The sequence below is a fragment of the Notolabrus celidotus genome, chromosome 8 (genome assembly GCF_009762535.1).
Source record: "Notolabrus celidotus isolate fNotCel1 chromosome 8, fNotCel1.pri, whole genome shotgun sequence".
Taxonomy (NCBI): Eukaryota; Metazoa; Chordata; class Actinopteri; order Labriformes; family Labridae; genus Notolabrus; species Notolabrus celidotus.
In genome coordinates, this window is record NC_048279.1 from 19,752,823 (window position 1) to 19,780,208 (window position 27,386).

At 41.7% G+C, this 27,386-nt stretch overlaps 1 protein-coding gene across 15 annotated transcripts; it reads left to right on the plus strand.

Moving 5' to 3' along the window:
• The first annotated feature begins 1,996 nt into the window (after nt 1–1,996).
• LOC117817859 (catenin delta-1-like) lies at nt 1,997–27,083 on the plus strand. Of its 15 annotated transcripts, none has more exons than XM_034690648.1 (21): nt 1,997–2,147; nt 10,178–10,302; nt 13,169–13,332; nt 16,199–16,267; nt 16,363–16,482; nt 17,594–17,856; nt 18,035–18,316; nt 18,459–18,696; nt 18,822–19,044; nt 19,253–19,445; nt 19,560–19,677; nt 19,779–19,932; nt 20,152–20,169; nt 20,507–20,575; nt 20,720–20,847; nt 21,013–21,163; nt 21,313–21,505; nt 21,645–21,844; nt 21,961–22,002; nt 22,123–22,190; nt 22,393–22,452. In XM_034690648.1, exons 3-21 carry the CDS (start codon nt 13,174–13,176, stop codon nt 22,450–22,452), a joined length of 2,748 nt encoding a protein of 915 aa, XP_034546539.1. In that variant the 5' UTR covers nt 1,997–2,147; nt 10,178–10,302; nt 13,169–13,173. The 15 variants fall into 15 exon arrangements, with proteins under 15 accessions (XP_034546539.1, XP_034546541.1, XP_034546544.1 ...); XM_034690650.1 differs by having other exon boundaries at nt 10,178–10,296; XM_034690653.1 differs by lacking the exon at nt 22,393–22,452 and adding an exon at nt 25,336–27,083 and having other exon boundaries at nt 1,999–2,147.
• Nucleotides 27,084–27,386: the final 303 nt, after the last annotated feature.

Below are 27,386 nucleotides of genomic sequence, written 5' to 3' on the forward strand. Positions count from 1 at the left end.
AGGACGACCTCCCATATTAGTCCGTGTGTGTTTCATCAGAAAAACAACTATTATATCCCTAATCGTACAGCTGAACAACTGGAACAGTAAGAGAACACCTGTAAGAGAGGAGGAATTAGAGATGTGACGTTCGCGAACGAGTCGGTCTTTTGAACGGCTCTTTTAAGTGAACCGATTCGCAGTTGGAAGCCGTTCCTTTGGGAACCGTTTTTGTATGCAGATTGCATAGTCTTTTGTTCACACTTATTGTCTACATTTTGTTATTGTTTACATTGTTTTTTTTGTAAATTCGAGTCAAGACTGAGCTCCTGTTTGTAAAGTATTTCAGGTGTAGAAACCCCAGGTGGGGTAGTACAATTTAGCATTCACATTTTTATAATGTCCTACTTTTTATCCTAGTTGTATTTATATTTTTTATATACATATATATTTATTCTAATTTATTATTTTTATATTTTTTCTGTTTATTGTTAAAATGTTCTTGTGTGGAATTTTTTACAGTAAAGTTTTGCATGGAAGTTATCTGTAGCCTGCGCAGTTTTTATAGAGCCACAAAGTTTTTTAGGTGAGGGGGAAATTTCAAAAAGTGATCTCACTGTCAAAGCATGGGGATATGGCATCACCTTATGGAATGTTTACAATGCCAAATTAAATTATAATCAATATTTCAGAATAATTCCCACCAATAGAGTTAATGCAGTTGTGCTCATAAGTTTCCATACCCTGGCAGAATTTGTGATTTTTGGCCATTTTTCAGAGAATATAAAAGATAAGAGAAAAACTTTTTTTTTCACTCATGGTTAGTGGTTGGGTGAAGCAAAATTTGTATCAAAAACTGTGTTTACTGTTTTCATATCATAAAGACAATAGAAACTACCCAAGAAACCATAAATTCTACCAGGGTATGGAAACTTATGAGCACAACTGTATATTGGTGGGATGTGTAAGTTTGAATTATCTGATCCGCCTTTCTGGACACCCAAGGTCACCTTACAACATAGCAATAATAAAAGCAACACTCAACAGTAAATAAATACATACATTAGAATAAAGAATGCAATACTATAAAAATTAAAGGAGTTGTTGATGGCCTTGAAGGTGAGAAACTGAATCTTGTTTTGTTTGATTTGGATTGACTTGTGTTCCTTGCTTGAATTGATTTTAACAGTTGTACAGTGTCTTTGAGTCTTTTAAAAGCGCCAACTCCATTCGATCTGCAGAGTCCCTCTCTACCCTCAAAAGACAGCTAAAGACCCAGCTCTTTAGGAAGCACTATGCACTTAGCTAGACTGTTCTCCACTGTTGTCCCCAGTGGCAGATCATGTCTTCCAGCTACAATTGACTCGCACTGTCCTGCTCTACTCTGGGAATCTGTGTTCAGATCTTGAGTGACCCAGCACTTGGTACTTTGGTCATTATTGTGGTGAGGTTAATTGTTTATGAAGATAATGGAAGGTTTGGTTGCCTCATTGTAGATGTTCCTTATTTTATTATTGTAACAAACAAACAAACAAACAAACAAAAAAAATTCCTTACTTACTTTTGTGCATTGCCTTTACACTGCTTGCCAGTACCTGCACCCAAATAGACTTGAAGAACTTTGTTACTCGTACTGATCTGGTTTTCACTTGTCCAGATCTTTGCTTGTGTTGTTCTTGTTCTCGTATGTACGTCGCTTTGGATAAAAGTGTCTGCTAAATGACATTGTAACATTGTAAATAAAATGTATTATTATTATTATTATTATTATTATTATTATTATTATTATTATTATTATTATTACTACCAGTGATTGTTTCATTGATAAAAACGAGTTAACCCTGGTTGACTTCTAAAAAATAGATTTATAACAATGAGCCAAAGAGACAGTCTTCTGAACGGCTCTTTGAAAAGGAACCGCTCCTCAAGATCCGGTTCCCTTCAAAGAGCCATAAACCCCAGATCTCTGGGAGGAATTCCGCGTGCGCCGTCTTTACGGTAACGCTGCTTGTTGATCCCGCCCTCTCGTTGATAGAAATCTCGGTGATGTCGCTTCGCCTCTAACGAGCTTGACCCAGAACCCAGGGAAGGAGGGGAAAAGAGGGGAGAAAAACACACTAAAAACGGAATAGTCTGGAAGGGGGACGAGGCAGCCTTTTAACACGCAGGTGAGTGAATCCATACATGTTTGCAGGCGGCTGATATAGAATGTTTTTTACACACAGATAGTGGGAACACTGCAGCGTTGGCAAGGAGTGGTCACCATCGACAGAGCAGCAACACGACTCTCCACGGCTAACCTAGCTAACGTCAAAGTTCATACCGTGATCCGAGGGTTTGATGCCTTGCTGTTCACGTTTTTATCCCCACATGAGCACACCCCATGGTATTAGGGGTTGAATCCTGTCTTATATGTGCTCAAAATGCTGCCTGACTTGCTTAACTCCAGCTCTCGCGGCTTATCTGTGTTTGCTATGCTAACGCTAGCCCTGGTTGTTGGCTCGTAGACTCCTATGTGGGTTATTGTGATGCTAACAGAGCAAGACAGCCAAACCAGGTCACACGGACTGTGCTGCTGAGCGAGCACGCCACCCACAAGGGCTGATTTGATCTCCAACATTGTCATTTATGTGGGCTTGGAGTTAGCACCAACACCGAGTAACTCAGTGCTAAAATACACGAGTCTTTGTTCGTGTGAGTCGTTTTTAGACCCATGTCTTTTTTTGTTCCTGTGTGTGGATGTAATGCTGCCAGATCTCCATGCTCCTGCCCTACATTGCTAGGTTAGCAAATCAATTCATGTCAGGCAGGGAGATTCTGCTCACAACCAAATCTGCTAGGAAGGAGAGGTTTCTGTTTCTGTTTATTTATTTGCACAATTAAAAGAAAATACACACTAAAAAGAGCAATGATAAATAATATACTGTGCAGGAAGAGGCAGAAAACTCAAAGAGCTTATTTGAAGCCTCCACCCAAGTCTCAACTCAACTTTATTTATAAAGCACCTTTCATACATACAAACATGCAGCCCAAAGTGCTTCACAGAATAACAGAGACAGACAACAACAGCAATGGTAAAATTATAAAAGGCATGATTATGAATATAATACTCAAAAATAAAATCAATACGGTGAAATTAATAACATAAGCAATAGTGAAAAGAAAAGTTAAGGATAAGGTAGTGTTAACAAAATCAGATGATTACAGGAAATGCATAGATAAATAGATAATTAAATACGATAAATATATGTTAAAGAAATTATTCTAATAATACAAATTATAGTGTTCTAATATCAAGAAATAATTAGAAAATACTAAATTGACACAAAGACAATAGTTGATACTAAAAATAAAATAACTCAAGAATATCCAAAATTAACAAATCAAATAAATACAGTTATTACATCAACATAATTCAAAAGTAAAAAATATGGTTATGATGTGTATGGATGGACACCTGTTTATGAATATGTGGTTGAGCATGATGAGTTTTTAATGGAGAATACAAGTTGACGTGTAAACATTTTGATTTGAAAGTGTTTATTTCGGACATGTCCAAAAAAATAAAAACAAAAGCACATAGAAAAAAGCAAATGTTACAAACAATGCAAAAAATATGTAATCAAAACACTAATATGAATTCTGTAACCTGTCCGAAAAGGAGTGGGAAGAAGTAACACTTATTAAATCTCAACCCTCTTCCGTTATTAATTAGTAATTAATGATCAAGTAAGCTTCCCTTTTGTATACAAACATATCCAATATTCATCTCTTTTTAAAGACTGTCTATACTCCCCTTTTTGTGTTTATACCTATACATTAACATACATACACATATGTGCACACACACACACACAAACCTACAGCCCCACAAATTCACAAGTATACACACAAAAACATACACTTGTAATTTGACATGTCTGTTACAACCACATACCTGTAAACAGTTACTTACACATCCAATTACTGATACAAGTAACATGCAAACAGGCCGGTTGAAACCTGTTTGGGTCACTACCATCATTGCTGTTGATTCAAGCCTCTTCCTTTTAGAAGCAGACAGTTGAATCAGTCCGAGTAGTAGGTTTCATCTCATCAAGCAGAGTCTACTTTAAAGATAATGGGAAACTTTGGCACTTGTTAAAAACGTCAAGACTGTTTTGTGTATTTGAGTCTTTCTTCTAAGGGTGGTGGTCTCTCCCAGTTCTAGTGTATCACGCAGGTCTGTATTCTAAGTTTACCAGCTCGTGAACCTGTTGGGTGGGTCTTGTGTGGACTTGTTTTGGTAGCAACACGGCTGGGTGGGGATAACTGTCAGCCCAAGTGTGAGCAAGTAAACTAGCTCTTCCCTTGTAAACACCAGTTTACTGCAGGCACACATTGTGGTGCAGGTTAGCATCTCGCCCGTGGGCTTTTAGAAGTATCCTGGTTTGTGTTTATGCAGCATAAGTAGCGAGGTCAGGGCTGCAGGTGCCAACATTAACAACCCCATCCATATGTGATCATCAACCGTCTCCAACTACTTATCTCCATGTGATTGTGTGATTGTTGATGCATGCCCCCAATGTCAGCTGTATTGTGTCTGCTGTCTTGAGGTGTCTCGGTAAATCTTCAAAGGGTCTAACCTATGTTTGTGTGTCTATCTCTGTGTGCGTTTTAACATGATGTGTGTATGTGTTGGGAGGTAAGTGGATTAGTGGGCTAAAGCTTCAATCCCATTACAAGCCACATTCAGCTTAAACAAGCCCGGGTGGAATCACACTGACAAACTTATTAGCAAACTTGCACACTACTTTAAGATGTGTGAGCAGATGTGTGTTCTGACAGAGAAGTTTCTGTTTCAGAGGTGGGGTTGTAGCTGAAGATGGCAGGTGTAGGCACTAGTGCATTACCCAGAGTTTCATGAGGTCTACAAAGGTTGCACTGTTGTTACATGTGCGTATGATTACAGATGTCTTCTGACATGGCTAAGTGAGTCATGCTGACGGATGGCTGCAGAATCAGATGGAGATATGTGACTCGTGGTGAGTCAGGACTCGATCAGATGTTTGAGGAGTGTGTGTGTGATGTTGACCTCAGGACAGGGTGCTTCACATGCTGACCTCAGTGAACTGTGCTTGACATTGTGATCATTTGTTTTCAGCCTGTTCAGAACAACAGGATTAAAAATGTCATTGTTCCTTGTTCCCTTTGCTGAAATTCAAAATATTGTTATGATATTTAAACATGTTATGGTACATCCAGTGTCCTCAGATTTATCTCTGGGTGAATGCTTTCAAGATAAAAACGGTCAAGCCCATTCTTAGATACTTGCTTATAAATGTTTTTTTTCCTTGCTTGTCATTGTGCTTACACTAGAAAGAGAGTCAGATTTATTCCAAGCGACAACCTCCGGTCTAAAAATATGAGTCCCATGCGGAAGTGCTAAAAACTGCAGTTCATTGAGGATCCGCTTGAGGCTGGCTCCGGAAGTACCGGAAACCACATACACACCAATTAAAAAAAAGGTGATCTTTACAGCAGAAATAAACATGTTTACAGCCTGGTTCAAAAGACGAGTGTAGTCTGGATAGCTCATTTCTCGATCGGCTCACACTGTAGAGGTGATTTTTTTTTCTAAGGCAGCAATTTCAAAGATATTCAGATTACGAGTCTTCCAATGAGAGGCACAGCTGACTTGATTGACAGGCGGGAACACTGTAGCTGTTGGCTAGGAGGCTCAAACTCCGCCTCTTTACATCAGAATCGCTCGACAGCAGCAATATGGCTGCCGCTGACGATTGCCCTCAAAACAGCGCTTCAGAAACAGATGGGTGACGTCACAGATCCTACGACCATATTTTATACAGTCTATGGGTTATTCTTATATTGCTAAATTTGATTGCAATTGAAATTTGATTTTGAAAATAGCAACAAATATACGTTTTCCAGAGCAGAAGATAATGTTTGAATTATTTTATTTTGGCAAACCTTGTTAAACCCTAATGATTGTGACATGCCGTAAAATGAACACACGCCAAGCGCCAATGGCGAGTAAAAAATTAGTTTGGCGTGTAAAACAAAAACAAACACCCGCCACTGGCCGATGAAAATTGTTGCATTGCACGTGAGGTTTTGTTTTCTATACTTTCGCCCATTTCTGCCGAATGTCAGGCTATTTTGACCCTCGCGGTGCACTTTACTTGTGTTGTGATTTTGGTACATCGGGAACGGCGTGACATCAGCTACTGGAGTCCTATTCATTCCCTTTGCTTGAAGAAGCACGGCGGGAAGAGCGTTTTCAAGGAAGATGTGGCGACACATTTTCCGGTGTGAAGCCACCACAAACAAAAAGCATAAACAAAGAGGTGGGAGACGACCAAGAAGAGGAACACAGTTAAACGGAGTCATGTCACTATACGACGTTTCAACGAAAACTGGAAAACTGTCGAGGCTGGCCAACCTCGGTCCTGGCTGGATTAGTGATGCTTAAGTTGGATTTTCATAATAAAAACGTATGGTAAATTTTAAATCAAAGGAGGCATGATTTTTTTTATTTGACCGGGGAAAAATATTTTTGTCCGGTACATTTTTGGAGGTCACTAGCCAATGACAGATGAGGTAAAAAGTAAATTTTATGCCCTGGATTGTGATCATAAGAACAGTAGAGCTAAGTGTTTCAGCTTCTAAAGTAATAAATCAGCCTCACCATGCAAAGCAAGATATTATCTTCAGCCGTGTAGATCTGCTTCTGAAAAGTTGTGAAAGCAGAACAGAAAACAGAGGATGCAGAACAATATTAGCAAAATGGGAAGCAGCATGTGGTCGTGTGATCATCACATCGACTAAAGGGGATTTTGACCGCAGAAGAAGGAAGCCAACCCTCACCATTAGGAGGTTTTATTAAAGTGTCTCTCCCATTGGCTGTAATGGTTCTGTGGACAGGCAGCTCCTGTAGAGTGTAATGGTTTACGGTAAGCTAAAGTAGCCACAGCGTCCCTTTAACTCCTCTCTGATGTCGAATCCATAACATCCTGTTTCTCCGGATGAGGTTAACAGGGGAAAGGGGAGGGGAGCGGCAGCAGGCCCTTGCTCTGATTGTTTGCATTGTTCAACAAAACTCACTGCTGACTTTCAAGGCCAAAACTAACAGCTGTGGAAGAGGGGGGGACGGGTTGGAGGACGTGGGTCACGAGTGACTCTTTACGACATAAACATTAGAAGCACAGATGAAACCGAAACGTGTCCAATAATGTCCTCCTCCTCCTCCTCGCTCTTCTACTCGTCTTACACTGGCGTTCCTGGTACTGGACGCACAAACTTCTTATTGTTCTACTAACCTCCCGGACTGACAGCTGCAAATTCCCTCCTCTGGCTGTGGTTTACACACACACATACACACACACACACACACACACACACACATGGAGTTAGAATAACATTACCTTGTACATTTGCCAAGAAATATCAATCACAGTTTATCATTTTCTTGCATGAATGTCAGTTGCACTCATTAGTGAAATCCAATAGCATGTTAATCTAAGATAAGATGAGGAGCGAGGCAATGTTTACATGCGGCTAATGAGCATGAAAACACGCCAGACAGGACGAGATTTGATGAAATCGCTCTTATTTCTCTGTGTGTGAGTTGTTCCAGTTATCTCGCAGTGGACTGCTGTGACAGACAGTACCGTAAACACACATCTCTATTAGTTGGTGTCATGTTAAGGCCATTAAACACAGGGTGAGTGGGTGGGCTGCCGGGCTGAATTGACACAAAACAATGTGAGGAATGCAAGATTAGCTTTTTATCTTGTTTTCAGCACTTCTCTCCAGTAGACCCTCTCACTCCCCCTGAAGGACGGTTTTATTTGTTTGCAGCTCCTGCTCTGCTGTCTCTGTCTGTCTGTAGTAGTGGGTAATATCAGTCCTGTCCTGTCCTGGCTATGACCATATATAGGCATGTGTGGGACAGGACAGCAGTGTGTGATTTGCTCAGGTGGGAGGTTATGGCTCTGGGGCGTGTAGAGAGGGCTAACGTGAGTGTGAGTGTGCACATGTGACGTCATGTCTTCCTGTCAGTCAGCTCTCTCTCCTCCATGCAAATCCTGCTTTTGGTTCTTCTTAAATTCTTTTCTCTTGTGAAATACGTTTCAGCCACTCCTCATTTTCTCATCAGGCCATCCCACTCTACTCCCTTTTTCCCACACTGGTGGTCACACCCCGAGTGGGGACTTTTTTTTCCTTTTTTTTTAAATAAGCAAGCTCATATACATGTGTGTGTTAGTCATCTGTTCAGGTGCATTTTGACCAAGAGTTCTGGGTTCTTTTAGGTGGATTGTGCAAATCAGGCCAGTGATGTATGGAGAAAAAAAACTATATTAAATAATGTTTTGAAATCTTAACAAAAAACTAAACTAGTATGCATTCCCAGGAATTCCCTCTGTGTTTCAACAACTATGTTAACTCCTCAAAAGGCGTTTTTCGACCACTGGAACTTTACCCTGGAACTAGGGACTTTACCCCTGAACTATGTACGTTTCGACCGGAGGAACCAGGGTCTAAATTTGGTTCAGGGGTACATTATCTCCCCCCTGAAAAGCCCTTGCTTGGTTGGTAGTACTTTTCAAAGGTTCTAGGACTTTCGGTTAAACGTAACGGTGTTTGTGAAGTTTACACAGAGTGGAAACACAGAGGGAGTTCCTGGGAATGCATACTAGTTTAGTTTTTTATTAAGATTTCAAAATATTATTTAATATCATTTTTTTTCTCCATACGTCACTGGCCTGATTTGCACAATCTACCCAGGACTTCAGCTCAAGGTCGAAACGCAGACAACAATGGGGGCACAGGAACCTTTTAGTTCCAAGGAAAGTAGTTCTGGGGGCTAAAAGACCCCGGAACTCTTGGTCCAAATGCACCTAAACACCATAACGTTTAACCGAAAGTCCAAGGACCTCTGAAAAATACTACCCCGCAAGCAGGGACTTTTCAGGGGGGAGATTATCTACCCCTGAACTAAATTTAGATCCTGGTTCCTCTGGTTGAAACGCACGTAGTTCAAGGGTAAAGTTTCTAGTTCCGGGGTAAAGTTCCTGCGGTGGAAAACTGCCTTTAGGCAGTAATACAGGAACCTGTAGGCCTCTGTCGGCTCCAGTTTCCCTGTTAAAGTGTGAGGTGATGTCTGTTTATCTAAAGGTGATATCATCCTGTCTGAGTTTCTTCTCCCCTTGTTGTTTGCACAGTGTCATACAGGTAATACTCCGAGTCATTCATCACCACCTCTTCACCTTACCCTTTACTCCTCCGTTGCCTGTCTCTCTTTGTATTTGCACTTGTGAGCACTCTACCTGTCTTTCCCACAAACACCTGCTGCCTGACTATAAATGCAGGTCTCTGTTTGATCCCCAAATCGCTGCTAACTTGTGATCACAGGAGTGTGTCTGTGCATGTTGGCTAGACAGAGAGACACTGAGAAACCTTGTGGAAGCCCCTCCTGCTCCTCTACCTCGTCCAACCGGTCATGCAGGTGCGTGCGTGCGTGTGGGTGGCAATGCTACCTGGGTTTATTCACCTTTTTAAAGCCTGAGCCGATGGGGGAGCCGTCCTGCTCTTGCATAGGTTGTATCAACAGATAAGAAGATCTAAGGCTCCACTTGTTTGGCTCTGATATAACAATGTCTTTCTCTGAGAGCACAGCCAAGATAACAAAGGAATACAGAGGGGGGAGGGATGAGTAGAAGCTAAGTCGATAGAACAAGAGTGGCGGACTGACAAGAGTTGGGCCAGAGGTAGATGAAGACTGATTAGAGTGAAGGCGCCGGGAGAAGAAGGCAGAGTTAAATTGCAAGAGGAAAGAGAAGAGAATCTGTCCTTCTATCTCCTCAACATGCATTCTCTTTCTGCTGACGGACCATGTTCTCCGTCCCAGAAGAGCTGCAGGTTGGTCCACTTCCCACAGCTCGCTGCCGCACACAGGCCAAATGTTGTGTAAATACAGGGTGTGTCTAAACGCTGGAGCTACTGTATGCCCCCGTCTCTCGCTGTTCTCCTGCACACAGAGCAAACACTCCCCCTGTTGACACACATGTACGGTATTCTCACTTTGTTGCTGTTTTTCAAACAGGGGTGCCTTCTTTCTCTCTCTAAAACATTTCTCCCTTTTTTTTCCTCCCTGTCAAATTCTTCCCTCAACCTCTCTGTCTCCTTCTCTTTGCAGTTCAGTCCTTCCTGTTTCTGGGCTTGGTGGTTCTGTGATCTTCTCCCCCATGAGCAACTAGAGCTCAACCTCTGACCTAGGCGTGATCTCTCACCTCTACTACCAAACCACGCCCAAAGGTGAAGGTGTGTATTTCTGATTTCCTCTGTAATGAGCTTTAAGGTGCATTTCGAGGGTCTTTCAGCCCCCAGATCTACTTTCCCCGGAACTAAAAGGCTCCTGTTCCCCTAATGTTGTCTGCGTTTCGACCGTGAGCTGAAGTCCCGGGTAGATTGTGAAAATCATGCAAGTGACGTATGAAGTAAAAAAATGATATTAAATAATATTTTGAAATCTTAATAAAAAACTAATAGTAGTATGCATTCCCAGGAACTCCCTCTGTGTTTCATCAACTCCACAAACACCGTAACATTCAACAGAAAGTCCCAGGACCTTTGAAAAGTACTACCCCCCAAGCAGGGGCTTTTCAGGGGGGAGATCATCTACCCCTGAACTAAATTTAGACCCTGGTTCCTCCGGTTGAAACGCACGTAGTTCAGGGGTGAAGTCCCTAGTTCCGGGGTAAAGTTCCTGCGGTGGAAAAACACCTTTAGTTGTGTGTTTCTGTGTTCTGCTGTGTTCTCCTTTAACTTCTTAGATTGTATATCCACGCCTGCAAAGTATTAAGTAAGCCTCTCTTTATCCTACATACAGTAGCACTTAATCCTCTTTGTTTGACAGTTTTTGTGTAGATATACTGTGGATCTCTGTATCACAAAAACACTGCTAATGCCTGGATTGAATTGATACATTTTTAATTCATGAAGTCATCGTGTGGACATTCAACCACGACAGTTTGTCCGCAGTTTGTCAAGCCCTCATGAATCCTGTGTTTCCAAGCAAGATACCATTTGCTCCCCCCGAATGAGTCATCTGAGTCTACACACTGCAGAGAATATCTTATGTATGATTTCCTGCAGCTTTTATTTTAAGGAGTCCTCCTCTGTGTGTTATCTGCAGGGTAAAGTACAGAGAAAACTCCGCCATGCATTCATGAAGTGGTGTTACATTTTTTAATGGGATCGTAATGTTGTAACTATCATCTCCTAATTATCCCGGAGTGATATTGCTGTTGTTGTTGTTGGCAATGATTTATATGACTTTGATTGAAGTATTATGAGTGCTGACGTGCTCTGATAGGGCTCAAGGCTGTGTGTAATCTGAGCACGTTGGCCTCCTTTTAAAGTCTGTGTGAGGGGAAAAACTACATGAATGACTCATTACACCATGACAGGTTTTACACAGAAACCCGGGGTCATTTGGCAATTTCATATCAGGGTTTCAACCACAGACGTGTCTTAACAGTAGTGACGGTTGTATTGTCAATACTGAGGAAAGAAATAAATCCCAACTGAGCAGAAAACTTTCCAAGAAGGGAATCTGATCCTCGGTCACCAAACAAAATCCCCAGATGAGTCAGATAGGGTCCAACGTTGCTGCATGTTATGAGAAAAACATTGTGTTAATGTTGACAGATTTTACAACTGCAGTCAACTTTTTTGAAAGATTGAATTTTAAATAAAAATACATATTTGCTAGGGGTGTAACGATTCATCTACTACAGCGAAGTATTGATTTATATTCATATGATCCGACTGCATCAATCTGTGCTCGGCAAGTTGGCCTTCCGGCAACATATATCGATCTAACATCGTTTTAAAAGGTATTAAATCGATTGTATCAATACTAGGAAATAACACATTGGGTTGAAGTACGGCAGACTTTATAAAGACGTTAAACGCAAGCGGCTACCTCCAGCCTCAAACTATAGATTATAGATTTATAGAAACTATAGACTAGATTACGAGTTTTTGCCCAAATAAGGACATGACTGACTTGACTCCCAGTCAGGAACACATAGCTATTGGCTAAGAGGCTCAAACTCCGCCCCTTTACGTCACACTATGCCTGGTTGAGTTCTGCATTACAAATATGGCTGTCGCCGTCGATTGGCTTCAAAACAGCGCTCAGGAACAGACAGGTGACGTCACGTATACTACGTCCATATTTTATACAGTCTATGGTTAAACGTTACTCAATTCAGGCTGCCTGTCTGTGACGTCATTGCCACGCGCCATCAGACAACAAAACATAGCATGGCAGATGGAAGAGGAGAAGCCGGCGAGAAATTATCAAGCCACCATTGCGGTCCAGCGTGTGGAAACACTTTGGCTTTTGCAAAGACAGAGATGTTCTAAATAAGTCGCTCACTGTTTGTAGGATATGTAAAGGTCAAGTAAAATACCAAAGCAACACGACAAATCTATCCAACCACCTACTAAGGCGCCATGGGATATCACACAGTGCCGACCGTCCAGGCACCTATTGCAGCGTTCATCAAAGTAACATCAGCTCTGCAGAAGCCTCAGGCCTCTCCAGCATGTTTAGTTAGAGACGAGGCGAGAACTCAACTCGGGCCAAAAACATCACGGCAGTAATGAGAGTCTAGGACTGTCCAGTATCAAGGTATTTATTTGACAGTCACACTGGTTGAATTTTTGGCAAAAAAGTTACTGAATCGATTTCAAGTCACTGAATCGTTTGTTATCGTATCGTTCCAAATGAACTAATGTCATCCCTTAATCGCATCGGGAACCGCGAAACGTGATATGAATTGAATCGTTGTTAAAAAGAATCGTTACACACCTAATATTTGCACATACAAAATAATGAAACTAAGGATTTGATCTGATGGTTCTGTGTGTAGCAAACATGTTTTCTCACGTCTTTGAAACAGAATTTGTCACTCATGTCAGTACTTATGTTTTGTCTACCTTGTAATACACTTGATCACAAAAACAACCCCCGTACACCCATCACCAACCCTCCAGAGCACCTGCATCCATCAGATCCCTCTGTGCTTTATATGGAGAGGTCTCCCTGTGCTGTTATGTGTAGGAGGCTGTACGGATGTGTGTAACACCCTCCCTCTTCCCCCTCGGGGTTGTATAGTGTGTATGGAGCAGTGTGAGAGCGCAGCGGCTCTGCTGGAGTCGGTCAGGGAGCAGGAGGTGCAGTTTGAACAGCTGACCCGAGCACTGGAGGAGGAGAGGAGGAGAGTGGGCCTCCCAGCCACCAGCCCCTCGGCCATGGGTCGCCCCCTCCCTCATACACAGGTAACACCTCCCAACAAACCTGAACCTCCCTCATCACAGTCTCTTATAAGCGTTAACGGCCCTCCTCTTTCATTCACACCCAATCCATGGATCATCATTTCCTCTATCCAATCCTCCAAAATGTCTCCGTCTGACACCCGTCGAACCATCATTCATCCTTCTTCCTCACCCCAGCTCATTCCTACCAGCGCTCGTCGAGATCTGGTCCCATGAGTGTTTGTGTGAATCATCATCAAATGTCTTTCTTCTTCGACTCCCTAAGTCCACCTGTCTTTCGGCCCTCATCTGCAAACATCAGTTTCCGCCTGCACATACCTTTTACCGCTTTGAACATGCCTGAGATGGTCATCATTTCAGCATGCCTTCACTGTCACTCTCCGGAGATGTTCGACCCACACAAACACCTTTCATGGCCCCTTCTGTGGAATCCCAGTTATTCTCCCTCTCCTGTCGTGGCATGTCGTGTTTATGAATGAGGTCGTGTGTTGTGCATGTGTCACATAGTCCTGCATCTAATCTGGTTCCTTCAACACGGAGGACTTCTTTTTAAAATCGTCATCCACATTGAAATGTATTTCTGTGATTCCAAGTTTACACTAAATATTCTTTTGCATGTTATTCTCTTTTGATTATGTCTTATGTACAATATTGAATGCTGCCTGATTTAATACTGCATTTCATTTACTGATGATTATCTAAAGGAGCTAATGTGTCAGGGGTTTGCATGGTCTGCACCATCAGATATTTTGACGATCCGCTCAGTTCTGCAACTACTTCTTAAAAGTTTTTGTGTTTTATCTTATTATTGTCTCATTAAGTCACTACAATTTCAGAAATATTGTAGTACTATATAGGGTTGCAAAATTCCAGGAATAAACCAGGAATTTACTAAATTGAAGGTTGGCTCTTAAAAGGGAACTTAAATATAGCTGGGGAAAATATATTTTAGCATAATCCTGACTAAAACAACCAGATTTCATGCAAGTACAGTTAAATATCTATGCTATTCCTCAATCACATGAACATAGCACACTGCTTACTGCAGGGCTATTGAGACCACGCCCCCTACATGCACTTTTTATTTAACATTTTGAATGGGACATTGTTGGGATTGCATTTTTGTTCATTTTTGAATGGGTTGGGTCGGAGGGATGAGTAATATTTAACTCAATATTCATATTTTGGTCTTCAATGAAAGAATTGGTTGTTCAATAAAATATTTAACCCTTGATAAAATTCTACTTACAGATAAATCTGTTTTAATTTTATTATTTTGGATGGATATCTGCTTATAACAAAACAAATATTTATGCTTGGTTATGATACCTTTCCATTAAATTACCAGTTAATTCCCATAATTTCCAATTTGGAATATTTCCAAAATTCCCAAGCTTAACTTCCCATGGAAATTAGGTGAAACTTTCCACCCCTTTGCAACCGTAGTACTATATCACAATTTCTCAAAGCTAAAGAAACATTTTGTCTAGATGTCTAAAGACATGCTTAATTTCTACTTATTAGAAAAAACATTTACTTCTCTTTTGAAAGTTGAGTATAAGCAGGATTGTTGTATAAAAAAACAGTACGTTTATTGTTCTTTTATTTCATACGAATCTTTGCTGATTATGATTTGTAACTGTTATCTTGTGGAAGGTCAGGTTTCCTGTCCTGGCTTCTACAATACAGTTATGGGTTAAAGCCAAGTTATCTGCTTGAACAAGACCCAAACGGATGCCTTGTTGTCCTCTTTTGTTGTCTCTATCAAAAGACTTCACTATCACAGAGAAAACTCTGCCTCAGTGCCTGTGGGGCTGAAAGAGCAATTAAAGGAGAGCCATTATCATTTTGCCCTCAGCCCACACCAAAGGTCAGGCCAGGCCGTATTCAGGGCTCCACATTTTTAGGGCTTACAGAGTTTAAAATGTTGCTGACTCGCAACCGTGTTCCCAAATCTTTCCCCTTCTTTAAGAGCTCGCTGACATAGATACGTTGGGATGTTTTGTCTCTTTGAAGCCTTGGAAGTCTTATATTTGATAAGTCTGTGGCAGCTGGAGGGGGAAATCTGAGAGAGCAACAGTCTGTCGTTTTAGCCACGTGGGAATTGTTTTTATATTTCTTGAAATATGAACAATGGTAAAGAGACTCTTGAGTATTTCTCTAAATCCTAAAATAGTTTTTGGTAAATGATGTGTTATATAAGGAAGGAACAGCTGTAGAGGAAGTGTGCCCTTCCTCTTCTAAAAGCATAGTCTGCACCTCCATTTCTTATAAATAACAGACCTGCCGCCCTGTGGACAACATATAAAGTACAGTGAGGCATGATGCTGCAAATCAAATGGGAGTCAGTATCTGATAAGGCTTATAGCACTGAATTTTTTTCTTGGATTTCTCCAAAGTATCACATAAATACTAAAACTCTTGGTTGTGGAACAGTTGCTGAGAAATCTCAGCATAGTTACTCAGTGAGGATACATCAGCTTGAGGCGGTTTCTGTTAGCCGAGGCAGTTATGTTGCATAAAAGTGAGTGCTGCTCGAGGTAAGGCAGAAAGTGTCCAAGTCATGCAGTCAGTGTGACAGTCAATGGTTATGTAAGAGAAGAAAGCAGGAGGAAGTAGGGTGTGAGGATGAGTGGCTGCTCTCCAAAATGTCCTCCCTCATGTCTGGCAGTGATTCACGGGCCATCAACATGCAGGGACGGTTTGGTCAGCACTGAATGTGCTTCAGCAGCAGTAATATCATCTGGGTGGTTGTGAATAATGAACAGCACCAGCAACTGCAAAGCATGCCTTAACATCAAGTAAAAGTGTGTAATATTTAACATTTTCACTGCACATATTTGATATTTGTTTCTCTCTTTCAACTCAGAACGGGCGTTTAGGGGATGCAGACATAGAGCGACTGAAACTCATTGACACGTACTTAAACGGCACACAGGTTTGTGTGTTTGTGTGTGTGTATATTCAATTATTCAAAGGATGTTGAGTCATGGTGATTTGTGAATATTAACATGTTGTGTGTCTGTGCTACAGTACAGAATGGTGGACCCTGCACATGGTGCTCTAGATGAGAGCTACACACCCGAGGACGACTCCCAGGAAGTGCACTCTGTGTTTTCTGAAGAAGGGACCGCACGGCGCCAAGACAATGGCGTAAGTGAAATCACGTGTAGGGGAGAACGGGGTTGGTTGCCACACTTTTTACTGTTTTGATGATTGCTCATCATCAAAATATTATTCAATAGTCATTCCTACATTAAATTGAAGCTTAAGGTATTGGCTTGAAATGTGTATCCCTCTCATTTTCCAACTCATTTTAACAAAGAGGCAATTAACTATCAAAGACACTCTGACACATTGTGACAACCAACCCCATCACAGGGATGGTTGTCACACACTATGGGGTTGGTTGTCACACACTATGGGGTTGGTTGTCACAATGGTATTTCAATGGAAGAAAAATATTTGAAGAAGGCAGAAATAAATTTGAAAGTTAAATTGCACTGACAAGTGATAGGCCTACATAACTTAATGCATTTTAACATAAAATGAGCAAGGAAGATGAAGAGGAAACACATCTTTAGGCCAGCCTATATAACAACATAAAGAACGAAACAAATAGGCAGAACAATAATGGCCTACTCAACTAGGCTACATGCAGTCACTGTCTGAGTTACAGTGATGGCAGATGTAGGGTCTGCACACTCCAACTCATTTCACCATGCATGATTTTACCAACATAGGGGTTGATTGTTACATGTGACAACCAACCCCAAAGAGAATGTGACGACCAACCCCAACTGGAATTTTTTTTCTTAGCATCAAGGCTAACAACCATCTAACAACTACTTAGCTAGCTAATAAAAATTTAAACTATAGCTTTCCCCTCACACTTTGTAAGGGTAACACTTGTTATGTTATAAACCCATCGTTTAAAAGCCTTTAAGAAAAATACTGAGGAGTTGAATATTTACAATTTGAAAAACACAAAAAGTCCTCTCACCTCAAGTTCAGCTGTCTTACTCCCAAGAAGACTATGTAGATGAGCTCTGATCCTAGTTCTGGAAATGTCCATACCCCAATTTGAGAGACAGTGCCCTGTGGTGGTGAGATATAATGAGTATGCCAACCAACCTGTGTGACAACCAACCCCGTTCTCCCCTACTGCCTAACGTACGATTTTAAAAGTCCAGTGAAGCCTCTTTACAGAATATTATTTCAGTCGTTTAACTGTGAATTTTTTTTTTTTTTTTGGTTCATCCAGATGAAGAAACCAATCTCACGCACAGTCCTGCCCTCTGACTCCATGTCCATCGATGGGGGTTTGACGGTGCCCGGTATGGGCGGATACAGCGCCACACTAGACCGTCCTTACAGGCAGCCTGTACCGGGAGACTATCCCACTGCCACGGTGCCCAGAAACTACCACTATGGCCCCGTTGGAGGTTATGATGATTACCGTGGAGGTCCACCATCAGAAGCATACACTAGCTTGAGCCGGGGTTCACACATGGACGAACGATACAGGTACAAAAGGAGTGCTTCAAATGTTGTTCAAATGCTGTATCAAAAGAATGCTGATACTTGACCACTGTTACTCAAACTTGTGAATAAGGTCTGTCCATTGTTCAACCATTTGAAACCGAATTGGCGATCTCATTTTTAACAACCACCACTCATTTCTATTCTCCGTTCTTTCCCCCAGGCCTGCTGATGGCTACAGGACCCTGGACTCAGGCTACCGGGCTCCAAGCCGCCAGCAGCTGGACCCGTACGCAGCACAGCCCCAGGTGAGCCGAGGGATGAGGGCACTTGGCTCGGCAATGGAGATGCGGTATGGCCATGCTCCCTATGGTCTGGAGGATGACCAGCGCAGCGTAGGATATGATGAGTATGGCATGGGGCCCCAACCCATGCACCCTGGTGGCTATGGCACCATGCCACGCCTGGGGCCCGGCCCCGGGGGTATGGACAGACGAAGACTCAGGTAACACACACCCCCCCCCCCCCAGTTGACTGAGGCAGTTTATCTAACCGATCCTCTCTGTCAAGCTGATATGAAACAATGAATCATTATTTTGAGACGTATCTTAACCAAGTTCCTCTATCCATCTCTCACTGACAATCAGGAGCTGTGAAGATACTTTAGATGGTGACATGGGAGGAGTCGACCCTTATGCCTGGGCGCCCATGACCATGGAGAGGGGAAGCATGGCGTCACTGGACAGCACACTTAGGAAGGCTCCTCCCGGTTCATGGAGACAACCGGAGCTTCCGGAGGTCATTGCCATGTTGAACTACCGCCTGGACCCCGTCAAAACCAACGCTGCTGCCTTCCTGCAGCATCTCACATTCAAAAATGATAAGGTGAAACAAAACTCAAAAGCAGAATAACAGCGCTTTACAAATATTAATCTTTATGTGTTGTGATTTTTTGTCAAGTCCTTTTATCTGAGCCTGAGAATTATGTTTGTGTGTTTGTGTGTGTTAAGGTTAAGTCAGAAGTGCGTCGTCTGAAAGGCATCCCAGCCCTAGTGTCATTGCTGGACCACCCCAGCAAGGATGTGCACCACTCAGCCTGCGGAGCACTGAAGAACATTTCATATGGGCGAGACCAAGACAACAAGATCGCCATCAAGAACTGTGATGGAGTGCCCGCCCTGGTCCGATTACTGAGGAAAACCCATGACCAGGACTTGACTGACACGATTACAGGTATCCTCATCATGTAATGCCCCTTTTGAATAGGTTCAGGATTAATACACATGTAGGTTTAGGTATGAAATCTTTAAATCTCTGTGGAAGATCCAAACAAAATATCCAACTATTTGTACGCTATAGGAACTTATACATTGCTTATATTTGATTTACTGAAGAGGTGGACTTTTCTCTGGTATTTACCATATTGATTGTATCATCCCAGGCACCTTGTGGAACCTCTCATCCCATGACGCTGTAAAGATGGAGATTGTGGACCACGCCCTGCACGCCCTGGCTGATGAAGTGGTTGTCCCTCACTCCGGCTGGGAGAGAGGGAGCAACGGAGGAGAAGAGAGCTGCAAACCACGCCATCTGGAGTGGGAGACCGCCTTGACCAACACTGCTGGCTGCCTTAGGTATGTAAAGGGATCAAGGGACAGAACGTGGAAAAAGCTGAAAAGGGTCAAGCAAGGGAGTTATTTTGAGACGAAAACATGTAATTATGTGCTCGACTCGTCCCTCTCTAACAGGAATGTGAGTTCAGAACGCAGCGAGGCCAGGCGGAAGCTGAGAGAATGCACAGGATTAGTGGATTCACTCATGTACGTTGTCCAATCACAGATCAACCGCAAAGATGTGGATAACAAGGTATCAGATTACAGTCTATTTTTTCTTTTTTTTATCAAACTACATTTCCCTCCCTGTCTCTATCTTTAATCACATCGTTTGCTCCTCTACTCCTCTTTCAGTTGGTGGAAAACTGCGTCTGCCTCCTTCGGAATCTCTCCTATCACGTTCACCGGGAAGTCCCCGGCTGCGAGCGCTACGCAGAGGCCGTGCCTCTCAACCAGGGACCGGCCCCCGCTAACAAGGGTGGCTGCTTCGGCTCGCGAAAGGGCAAAGGTCAGTGTCAAACAGATTTCACAGCTAGGAGTTACACAAAATTTGCCATTGTGGGTAGCTGCTGGTGTGTTTGGGCTTCTTGGTGGCAGATGCACCTGTCGCTATTTTTCACACTCTGCCACTGTTTCCCTCCCTCTCCTCTCCTCCCTTCTCCCACTTTTCTCCCCCATTCTTACTCCCACTCGCCTTTACTTCCTCCTTTTTCTCTGCTGTGTTTAGATGAGTGGTTTTCCAAAGGTAAGATTCTCCTCTTGGTGTTCTCGTCAGATTTTTTTTAAACCTTTGAGCACTCTTGTCGTTGCTCATTTTACTAACACAGAGAAAAAAAAACATAACTAGAAAAAGAGGAATGTAAAATACAGTTGAGTTCACATCCACTTCATGAGCACGATAACCTGATGTCACGCAGACCGCATCGCATGTTCACAGTGACTGTTCCACTTGTTGCATGGTTGCATTTCTCATGGCGGATTTCAGAGGACTGAAGAGAACTCATCTCATCCAACTTAGATAAGTTGTGTTGTTTCTGGAGCTCCAACATTCATGTTTGTTGTTTTTTGGTTTCTTGCTGCAGGTAAGAAGGATGGAGATGATGGGAGTGGAGATCAGGTTGACATTCCAAAGAGGACAACACCTGCCAAAGGTGAGCTTGTCCTTTCCTCTTATTCTGTTAATACTCATACATTAAACAACGCAAGCCTAGTTTGTTACAGGACAGAGGTCAGTTTTGATAAAAGCTACATGTTTTGGGAAAAATGTTAAACTGACCTCTCTCTTTGTGTTTCAGGTTACGAGCTGTTGTTCCAGCCGGAGGTGGTTCGTGTTTACACATCACTGCTCAGAGAGAGCAAGAACCCTTCAGTCCTAGAAGCTGCTGCCGGTGCCATCCAGAACCTGTGTGCTGGCCGATGGACTGTTAGTACTATTTCTAAAAACAAACCACATAAAAAAACTCAGAATTTAGAAGTAAAATGAAGATTAGTCAGTCATTTCTCATGAAACCATCTGCTTGAGTTGATTGAAACTGCTCTCGGAGTACACTAATACTCATTCCTCACTCTCTACCTGCTTGCTCCTCAGTATGGTCGGTATATCCGGGCCACTGTGCGTCTGGAGAAAGGTCTTCCGATGATGGCAGAGCTGCTGGCACACGGAAATGACCGTGTGGTTCGGGCAATGTCTGGAGCCTTGAGGAACCTCGCCATTGACAACCGTAACTGCGAACTGCTCGGTAAGGACGTCAAAATAAGATTCAAAATTACCTTTATGCTCAAAGAACAAAACTTTCAGTTCTTTTTTTTTGCTAGATGATTATTTTATTTTTCTTCTGTATTTGCACTGCTTCAGATATAACCTCATCTAACTGTGTTTACGCTACAGGGTTGCATGCAGTGCCTCACCTTGTGGCCAACCTGCCTGGAGGCCAGAGTCAGTCTGGGCGCGCTCTGTCGGAGGAGACAGTGGTGTCTGTACTGAGCACGCTTGCTGAAGTGCTGGGTAACAGTCTAGAGGCATCAAAGACCCTCCGTGCGTCACAGGGCATTGAGAGGCTTGTGCTCATTAACAAGGATGGGTATGTTTGTTCTGTTAATTAGCTAAGACTGTAGACATGGAAATATAAGTTTGAGTGTGTTTTCTTGTAGGTGTTCAGATGACTGAACCAAGTTCTCAAACACTTTGCTAATCCGCCTTCAAACACGTGTGTCTTACAGGAAGCGCTCAGAGCGTGAGGTGCGGGGGGCCGGCCAGGTGCTGCAGCTTGTCTGGGCCCACAAAGAGCTGCGTCGGCCTCTTGAGAAGGACGGCTGGAAGAAGACCGACTTCATGGTCAACCTCAACCCCACCACCAACGGCCCCAGCACCAGAGCCAACGGCACCTATGAAGATAGCACCACACCATTGTTAGACAGAGGTCAGTCTGACAGACATAGGTTTCCTCACCATTTTAACTCCACATTAGAAACGTGTAGAAAAATGTTCTTTCTAATATTAAAATGCTTCATGGATCTCACTTTGGCTTCATTGCAGGAGAAAAGAGGGATGTCATTCCACTAAACGACCTCGGACCTGGTTAGTAGCTTTATGATCCTGTATTACTTCTAGACCAGTCCGTATCTGTGATGCGTAATGTGTTACTGAAGTTGAAATATTGTACTTGTTTCATTCTTGTCATCTTTCTTTGTTTCTCAGAGGCCTACTCTACACTGGATCAGAGGGAGAGGAGACACACTCTGGATGAAACCACAGACACTTTACCGGTACTTTAAACTCGTCTGGAGCTCTTTCATGTGTTGGATTGCTCACTTAACTACACTAATCCTCACTCTCCTGCACTACTTTGAGTATTTCCTGACTTCAACCTTTTTCGTTTGGGAGTGTTTAAAACTTCACTTTTACTGACACTTTCTTTACTCACACTCACTCCCTTTCTCTCTCTCTCTCTTTCTGGTTGTCTCTCAGCGAGGGGTGTATGGGGGCAGAAAGGGCTCCCTGCCCCTGTTGGACTCCTACGATGGTTAGCCCTCCCCCCTCCCCTCTACCCCCCTCTGCATGTAACAGCATGGTATGTTGAACTGACCTCTCGTCCTGCATGGACTCAGTCAGCTCTTTTCCTTGGTCTCTTATAACTTCAAACCCTCGATGACTCTGGGTCTCTGTCTATGAAGGTGTACTAAAAAGCTGGTGTAGATCTCTTTACTGGTATGTAACTGTAATAAGCCCTGATGTCCTGTGTACATGATGGTATAGTATGCTGCTAGACTGGTTGTGGTTCTCCAGTCTGCCAGTTTAGAAGCGAACCCAAAGCGGATTATTAGGGTCTCGTTCCTCAGAGTACGGAAATGTTGTCCGTGCAGCAGATCTGTCACAATACCCGAACTTCAACCTTGATAATGATGCTTATTTAACCCTCCTGTTATGTTTGTTTCTTAGGGACAGCAATAATGTTCCTGGGTCAACTTGACCCAGGAACAAAATTGTCTGAACCCCCAAAAAATCCCAATAAACATTTTTTAATCTCATTATTAACTCCATCACTAACCATTTAAATCAATATTTAGTGCATTGGTGTTCTTTAATCCTCACAGATCATGGTTCAATGAGGATAACTACTTTGTTTTTTATGAAATTCATGTTAAAACTTTTTTAAATGTACAATTGAAAAGCCCTAGATATAAATACAATAGTTTTACATGAGATAGATTTTTGTTTATTTTATTTTACATTTTTATTTATTTTTTATGTAGTGATGTTGATTAATTTTGATACAGATTTTTATGCTGTATTTAGCTGGTTTGGAAGGCATATATTACCTAAGATAGAAGGAACCTCTGAATACCACTAGCCTTTCATCCACTGTGACATTAGAAATGTAAAATAATACTTTCAACATTTTTTTTAGACTCATGAATAATTTGAAGTGTTTGATGCATTTGCAATGTTTTAGAAAACACTGAGCATCAAAGTTCTCAGACACAGCTCTGTCCTATCAGCAGGTCCCACAGGTCACTAACCTGTCTGTCAGTGGACTCTAGTGGCCCTCTAGGGAATTACAACAGTTGTTGCTAAGAAGTAAACATGGTAATGCACTTCAGTGGACTTTTTATTGTGTCTGTTTATCTGCAACTTTATGTCAATTATTAAGTTGTTTTAACAGTTTCACTGTTTGATGAAACTAAACTAAAATTATTCATTAATTGATATCAAAATAAATGATTGGCCACAAGTCTTTAGATTCTTCACTTTACACACCTTACTTAGTCTGTTAGTTTACACACTTGTTGCTGCTGCATTTAACTCTCATGGCTCAAGTCATTATTACTAGTTAATGTCATTTTATTTTGCCACACCGATGATGTGGACATTCTTGCTGCCTTAAATAAAATATTCTGGCTTGAATACTAACACCTTTAGTTATACACAGCATCACTCAACTCAACTCAACTTTATTTATAAAGCACCTTTCATACATAAAAACATGCAGCCCAAAGTGCTTCACAGAATAACAGAGAGACGGACAACAACAGCAATGGTAAAATTATAAAAGGCATGATTATAAATAAAATACTTCAGAATAAAATCAATACAGTAAAATTAAATAAAATAAGTAACAGTGGAAAGAAAAGTTAAAAATAAGGTGGTGTTAACAAGATCAGGTGAATACAAGAAATAAAAAGAGAAATAATTAAATAAGATAAATATAAGTTAAAGCAATGATTCAAATGATAATGGTTAAAATAATAATAAAAATAAGTTGTAATATATTAAGATGATCTGAATTTACTGCAGGTATATTCTTCAAAGTAGGTTGTCTGCCATTTCATACTTCTCTAACCTTATTTCCTTTAAAAATCCACTTGCTAATGCTGAAATGTAAAACTTAATTATTGCTGACAAACGATTTAATCCATTAAATCCAAAGATAATCGATTTTAGATTTGATCTGTAGCACTTAATCATTAAAAAGTAACGATAAGCAATAAGTAGCTACAGCTTCACATACAACCCCTTTGTCCCTTGAGCCTCACTGTACGTCCAGGTTTCTTTGAGCCCTGTGGCGAGTATAAGGAGAGTTTAACCAAGCAGCAACCTCCAGTCTAAAAATGTGAGTCCAATGCGGAAGAGCTAAAAACTGCAGTTCATCGAGGATCCGCTTGAGGCTGGCTCCGGAAGTACCGGAAACCACATACACACCAATTCAAAAAAGCCGATCTTTACAGCAGAAATAAACACATTTACAGCCTGGTACAGAAGATGAGTGTAGTCTGGATAGCTCATTTCTCGATCGGCACACACTGTACGGGGGGTGAATTTTTTTTCAATTGCTGCAATTTCAAAGATATTGAGATCACTAGTCTTCCAATGAGGGGCACAGCTGACTTGATTGACAGGCGGGAACACTGTAGCTGTTGGCTAGGAGGCTCAAACTCCGCCTCTTTACGTCACAATCACTCGACAGCAGCCATGTTGCTGCTGTCGAGCGATTGGCCTCAAAACAGCGCTTCAGAAACAGATGGGTGACGTCACGGAGACTACGTCCATATTTTATACAGTCTATGAGTTTAACACATGATGTTCTGGCTAAAGTTGAAAAGGCGTCCCTTCATGGCTGTTTAAAAGTCAAGTCTTCAGGAAAGAAAAACAAAGTAACTTAAAATAATGAACAGGTGATTTACTGGTAATTTGATACTAAAGTTTAAAGCTTTACTTTGATATCAGTGTTGAAGTATTATTAACAGTCTGGTTATTGTGATAGCACTACTGCACAGTGTGCCATACTTATACCACGTAACAAATCCTCGTGTTGCCTCCATGTTTAATGTGTAAACGATACACATTTAATATTTTGTGCTTTAATTCTGCCTATGGTGACATCAATATCTTACTTTTGTTCTTTCCCTCCAGAAAAACTGATAGTGTGCATCACCCAGACTGGGCCGTCCCTGCCCTACCACTGCTACTGAGGAGAGATGATCCAGATGCACAGACTCTCTCCCTCAAATAACCCCTCCCTCCCCTCCCCTCTCTATCAACACACAGATGGGATCAGAAGATGAGGGTTGGCATCCAAAGAAAGTGGCTGTGTTGCAGTCGTTTCATGCAACACACACACAAATACAGACACACATACACACCTACTTTTTACAAATTCCTTCAACCGTAGCAACAGAAATATATTCAGTTATTTTAGATATAATTTTCCTGTAAAGGCAATCACCTTTGTTGACAATCATTTAATTCTGGTGTTGTCACCCCACTTGTTTCTAATTTTTCTTGCTAAAACATTTTGGTCATTTTTCGTCATGGTCAACAAGTGTTCGCCAACAACCCCATCCTAACGATGAATTTGTACGTAGACTTAAATGTAGGGTATATACTGTATATAAAAAGAAAATGGGATGACTGCATTAGTTTTGGCTCATTAATTTAAATCGTCCCTTAACTGGGATTGTTGGGAGGTTGGGATGGAGCGATGGACCGCCCCTGTAGGACGAGAATGTTTATAGAGGAGTTATTTTCCTGTCTAGAGTTATTTTCTCTCGGTTGGGACGAGCACAGGTGTTAAGAAAGGGCAGGAGTGTGTATATTTGTCATACAGTAAACCTGTGGCTGTGTGTGTGTGTGTGTGTGTGTGTGTGTGTTTGTGTGTGTGTGTGTGTGTGTGTGTGCGCGTGTGAAAAAAATGATATGGACCTTGGGAGTGAGTGAGTGTTCGTGTGTGTGCTGGACCAGACCTATAAGACCCACGTTGGTAATTTTATCTGTTCATGTCCTTGTTTTTAACTTGTGCTCCTACTCCTGTGACAAAACATTGTTTTTTTATTCCTTTTAGTTTTCATGTACTGACTGCCTCTTATTATGTTTTATACTTTGAACTTGTTCCCCTCTATGACAGAAAACTACAGCTTCAGCGTCTTTTACTGACCGGATCACATTAAATGGGGTTCTGACTTGTGGAGCTGGAAACCAAAAAACACTAAACCACTACGACATTTTAACTCCCTGCTTTAGAAATCATTCCTGGCTCTACTGTAACAGACTCTAAGCGTTATTTTTTTATTTAGACAAAGAAACAAACACTTCAAGAGGCTCTCTTTGCGCTCTGCTTTAAATTTGAAGTCCTAAAAAAATCACTACTTGCTGTTTTCTAATGGCCTTTGAGGTGTGCTGTTTTATGAATAAACATTTTAAATATGGGAGACTTTTATCCTCAGAGCAGACTCGACTTTTCACAAGATACTGACTTAATTTAATCTGGGAGGTGGACAAAGCACACGTTTGTCTCTTACCCATGTCCTTTCTTACTTTGTTTTTATTTTTCACTTTGTGTCTGGTTTGTTCCTATTTTATTTTGGGGTTTGTATGCAAGGCGGCAGTGGGTGAGATCATTATGCAATTTGTTCAACTTTTTTTTAGTCCTAGTTTTACCGTTACAGCTGTTTTTTTAAGGCAAAAGAGACCAACCTTCTTTGTGTTTTTTCTCTCTCTCTTTTTTTTTTACTCTCCACAGTATATTTGTAATGTTGCCTATCCATGTAAAATTATGATGTACCATTCATACCTGCCTTGGCTCTGAGAAGTTGCATTTTCAGTGAAGTATGTATCTGGTAACACTGTTGTTTTTATAAATAAAGATCTTTTCTTAGACAACATTCGGTGACCTGTGATTGATGTGGCAGTGTGGTGAGGAGAGGAAGGAGTGCTGTATAATGTAGATAAACATGTCTAATTAAAGAGAGCCACTCTGTGTATCTTGGTAATTTCATCCCTGCACTCTTGTTAAAGCAGACGGCAAACACACACTTGACACCATCTCAGATATTCCCTATTTAACATCAACATACATTATTACTTAATGGTTTTTTTTAGGCTTGCTTTTTATGATGCAAAGTTTGTGGTGAAGACATCCCTAGACTTAACCAAAATCCTTCTAAAAACTTGAGGGCTGAGACTGC

Coding starts and splice junctions, on each gene's coding strand:
- LOC117817859 (XM_034690648.1), top strand. CDS start 13,174: ATGGAGCAGTGTGAGAGCGCAGCGGCTCTGCTGGAGTCGGTCAGGGAG. Junction 16,268..16,362: donor CGTACTTAAACGGCACACAG/GTTTGTGTGTTT, acceptor TCTGTGCTACAG/TACAGAATGGTGGACCCTGC. Junction 19,446..19,559: donor AACACTGCTGGCTGCCTTAG/GTATGTAAAGGG, acceptor CCTCTCTAACAG/GAATGTGAGTTCAGAACGCA.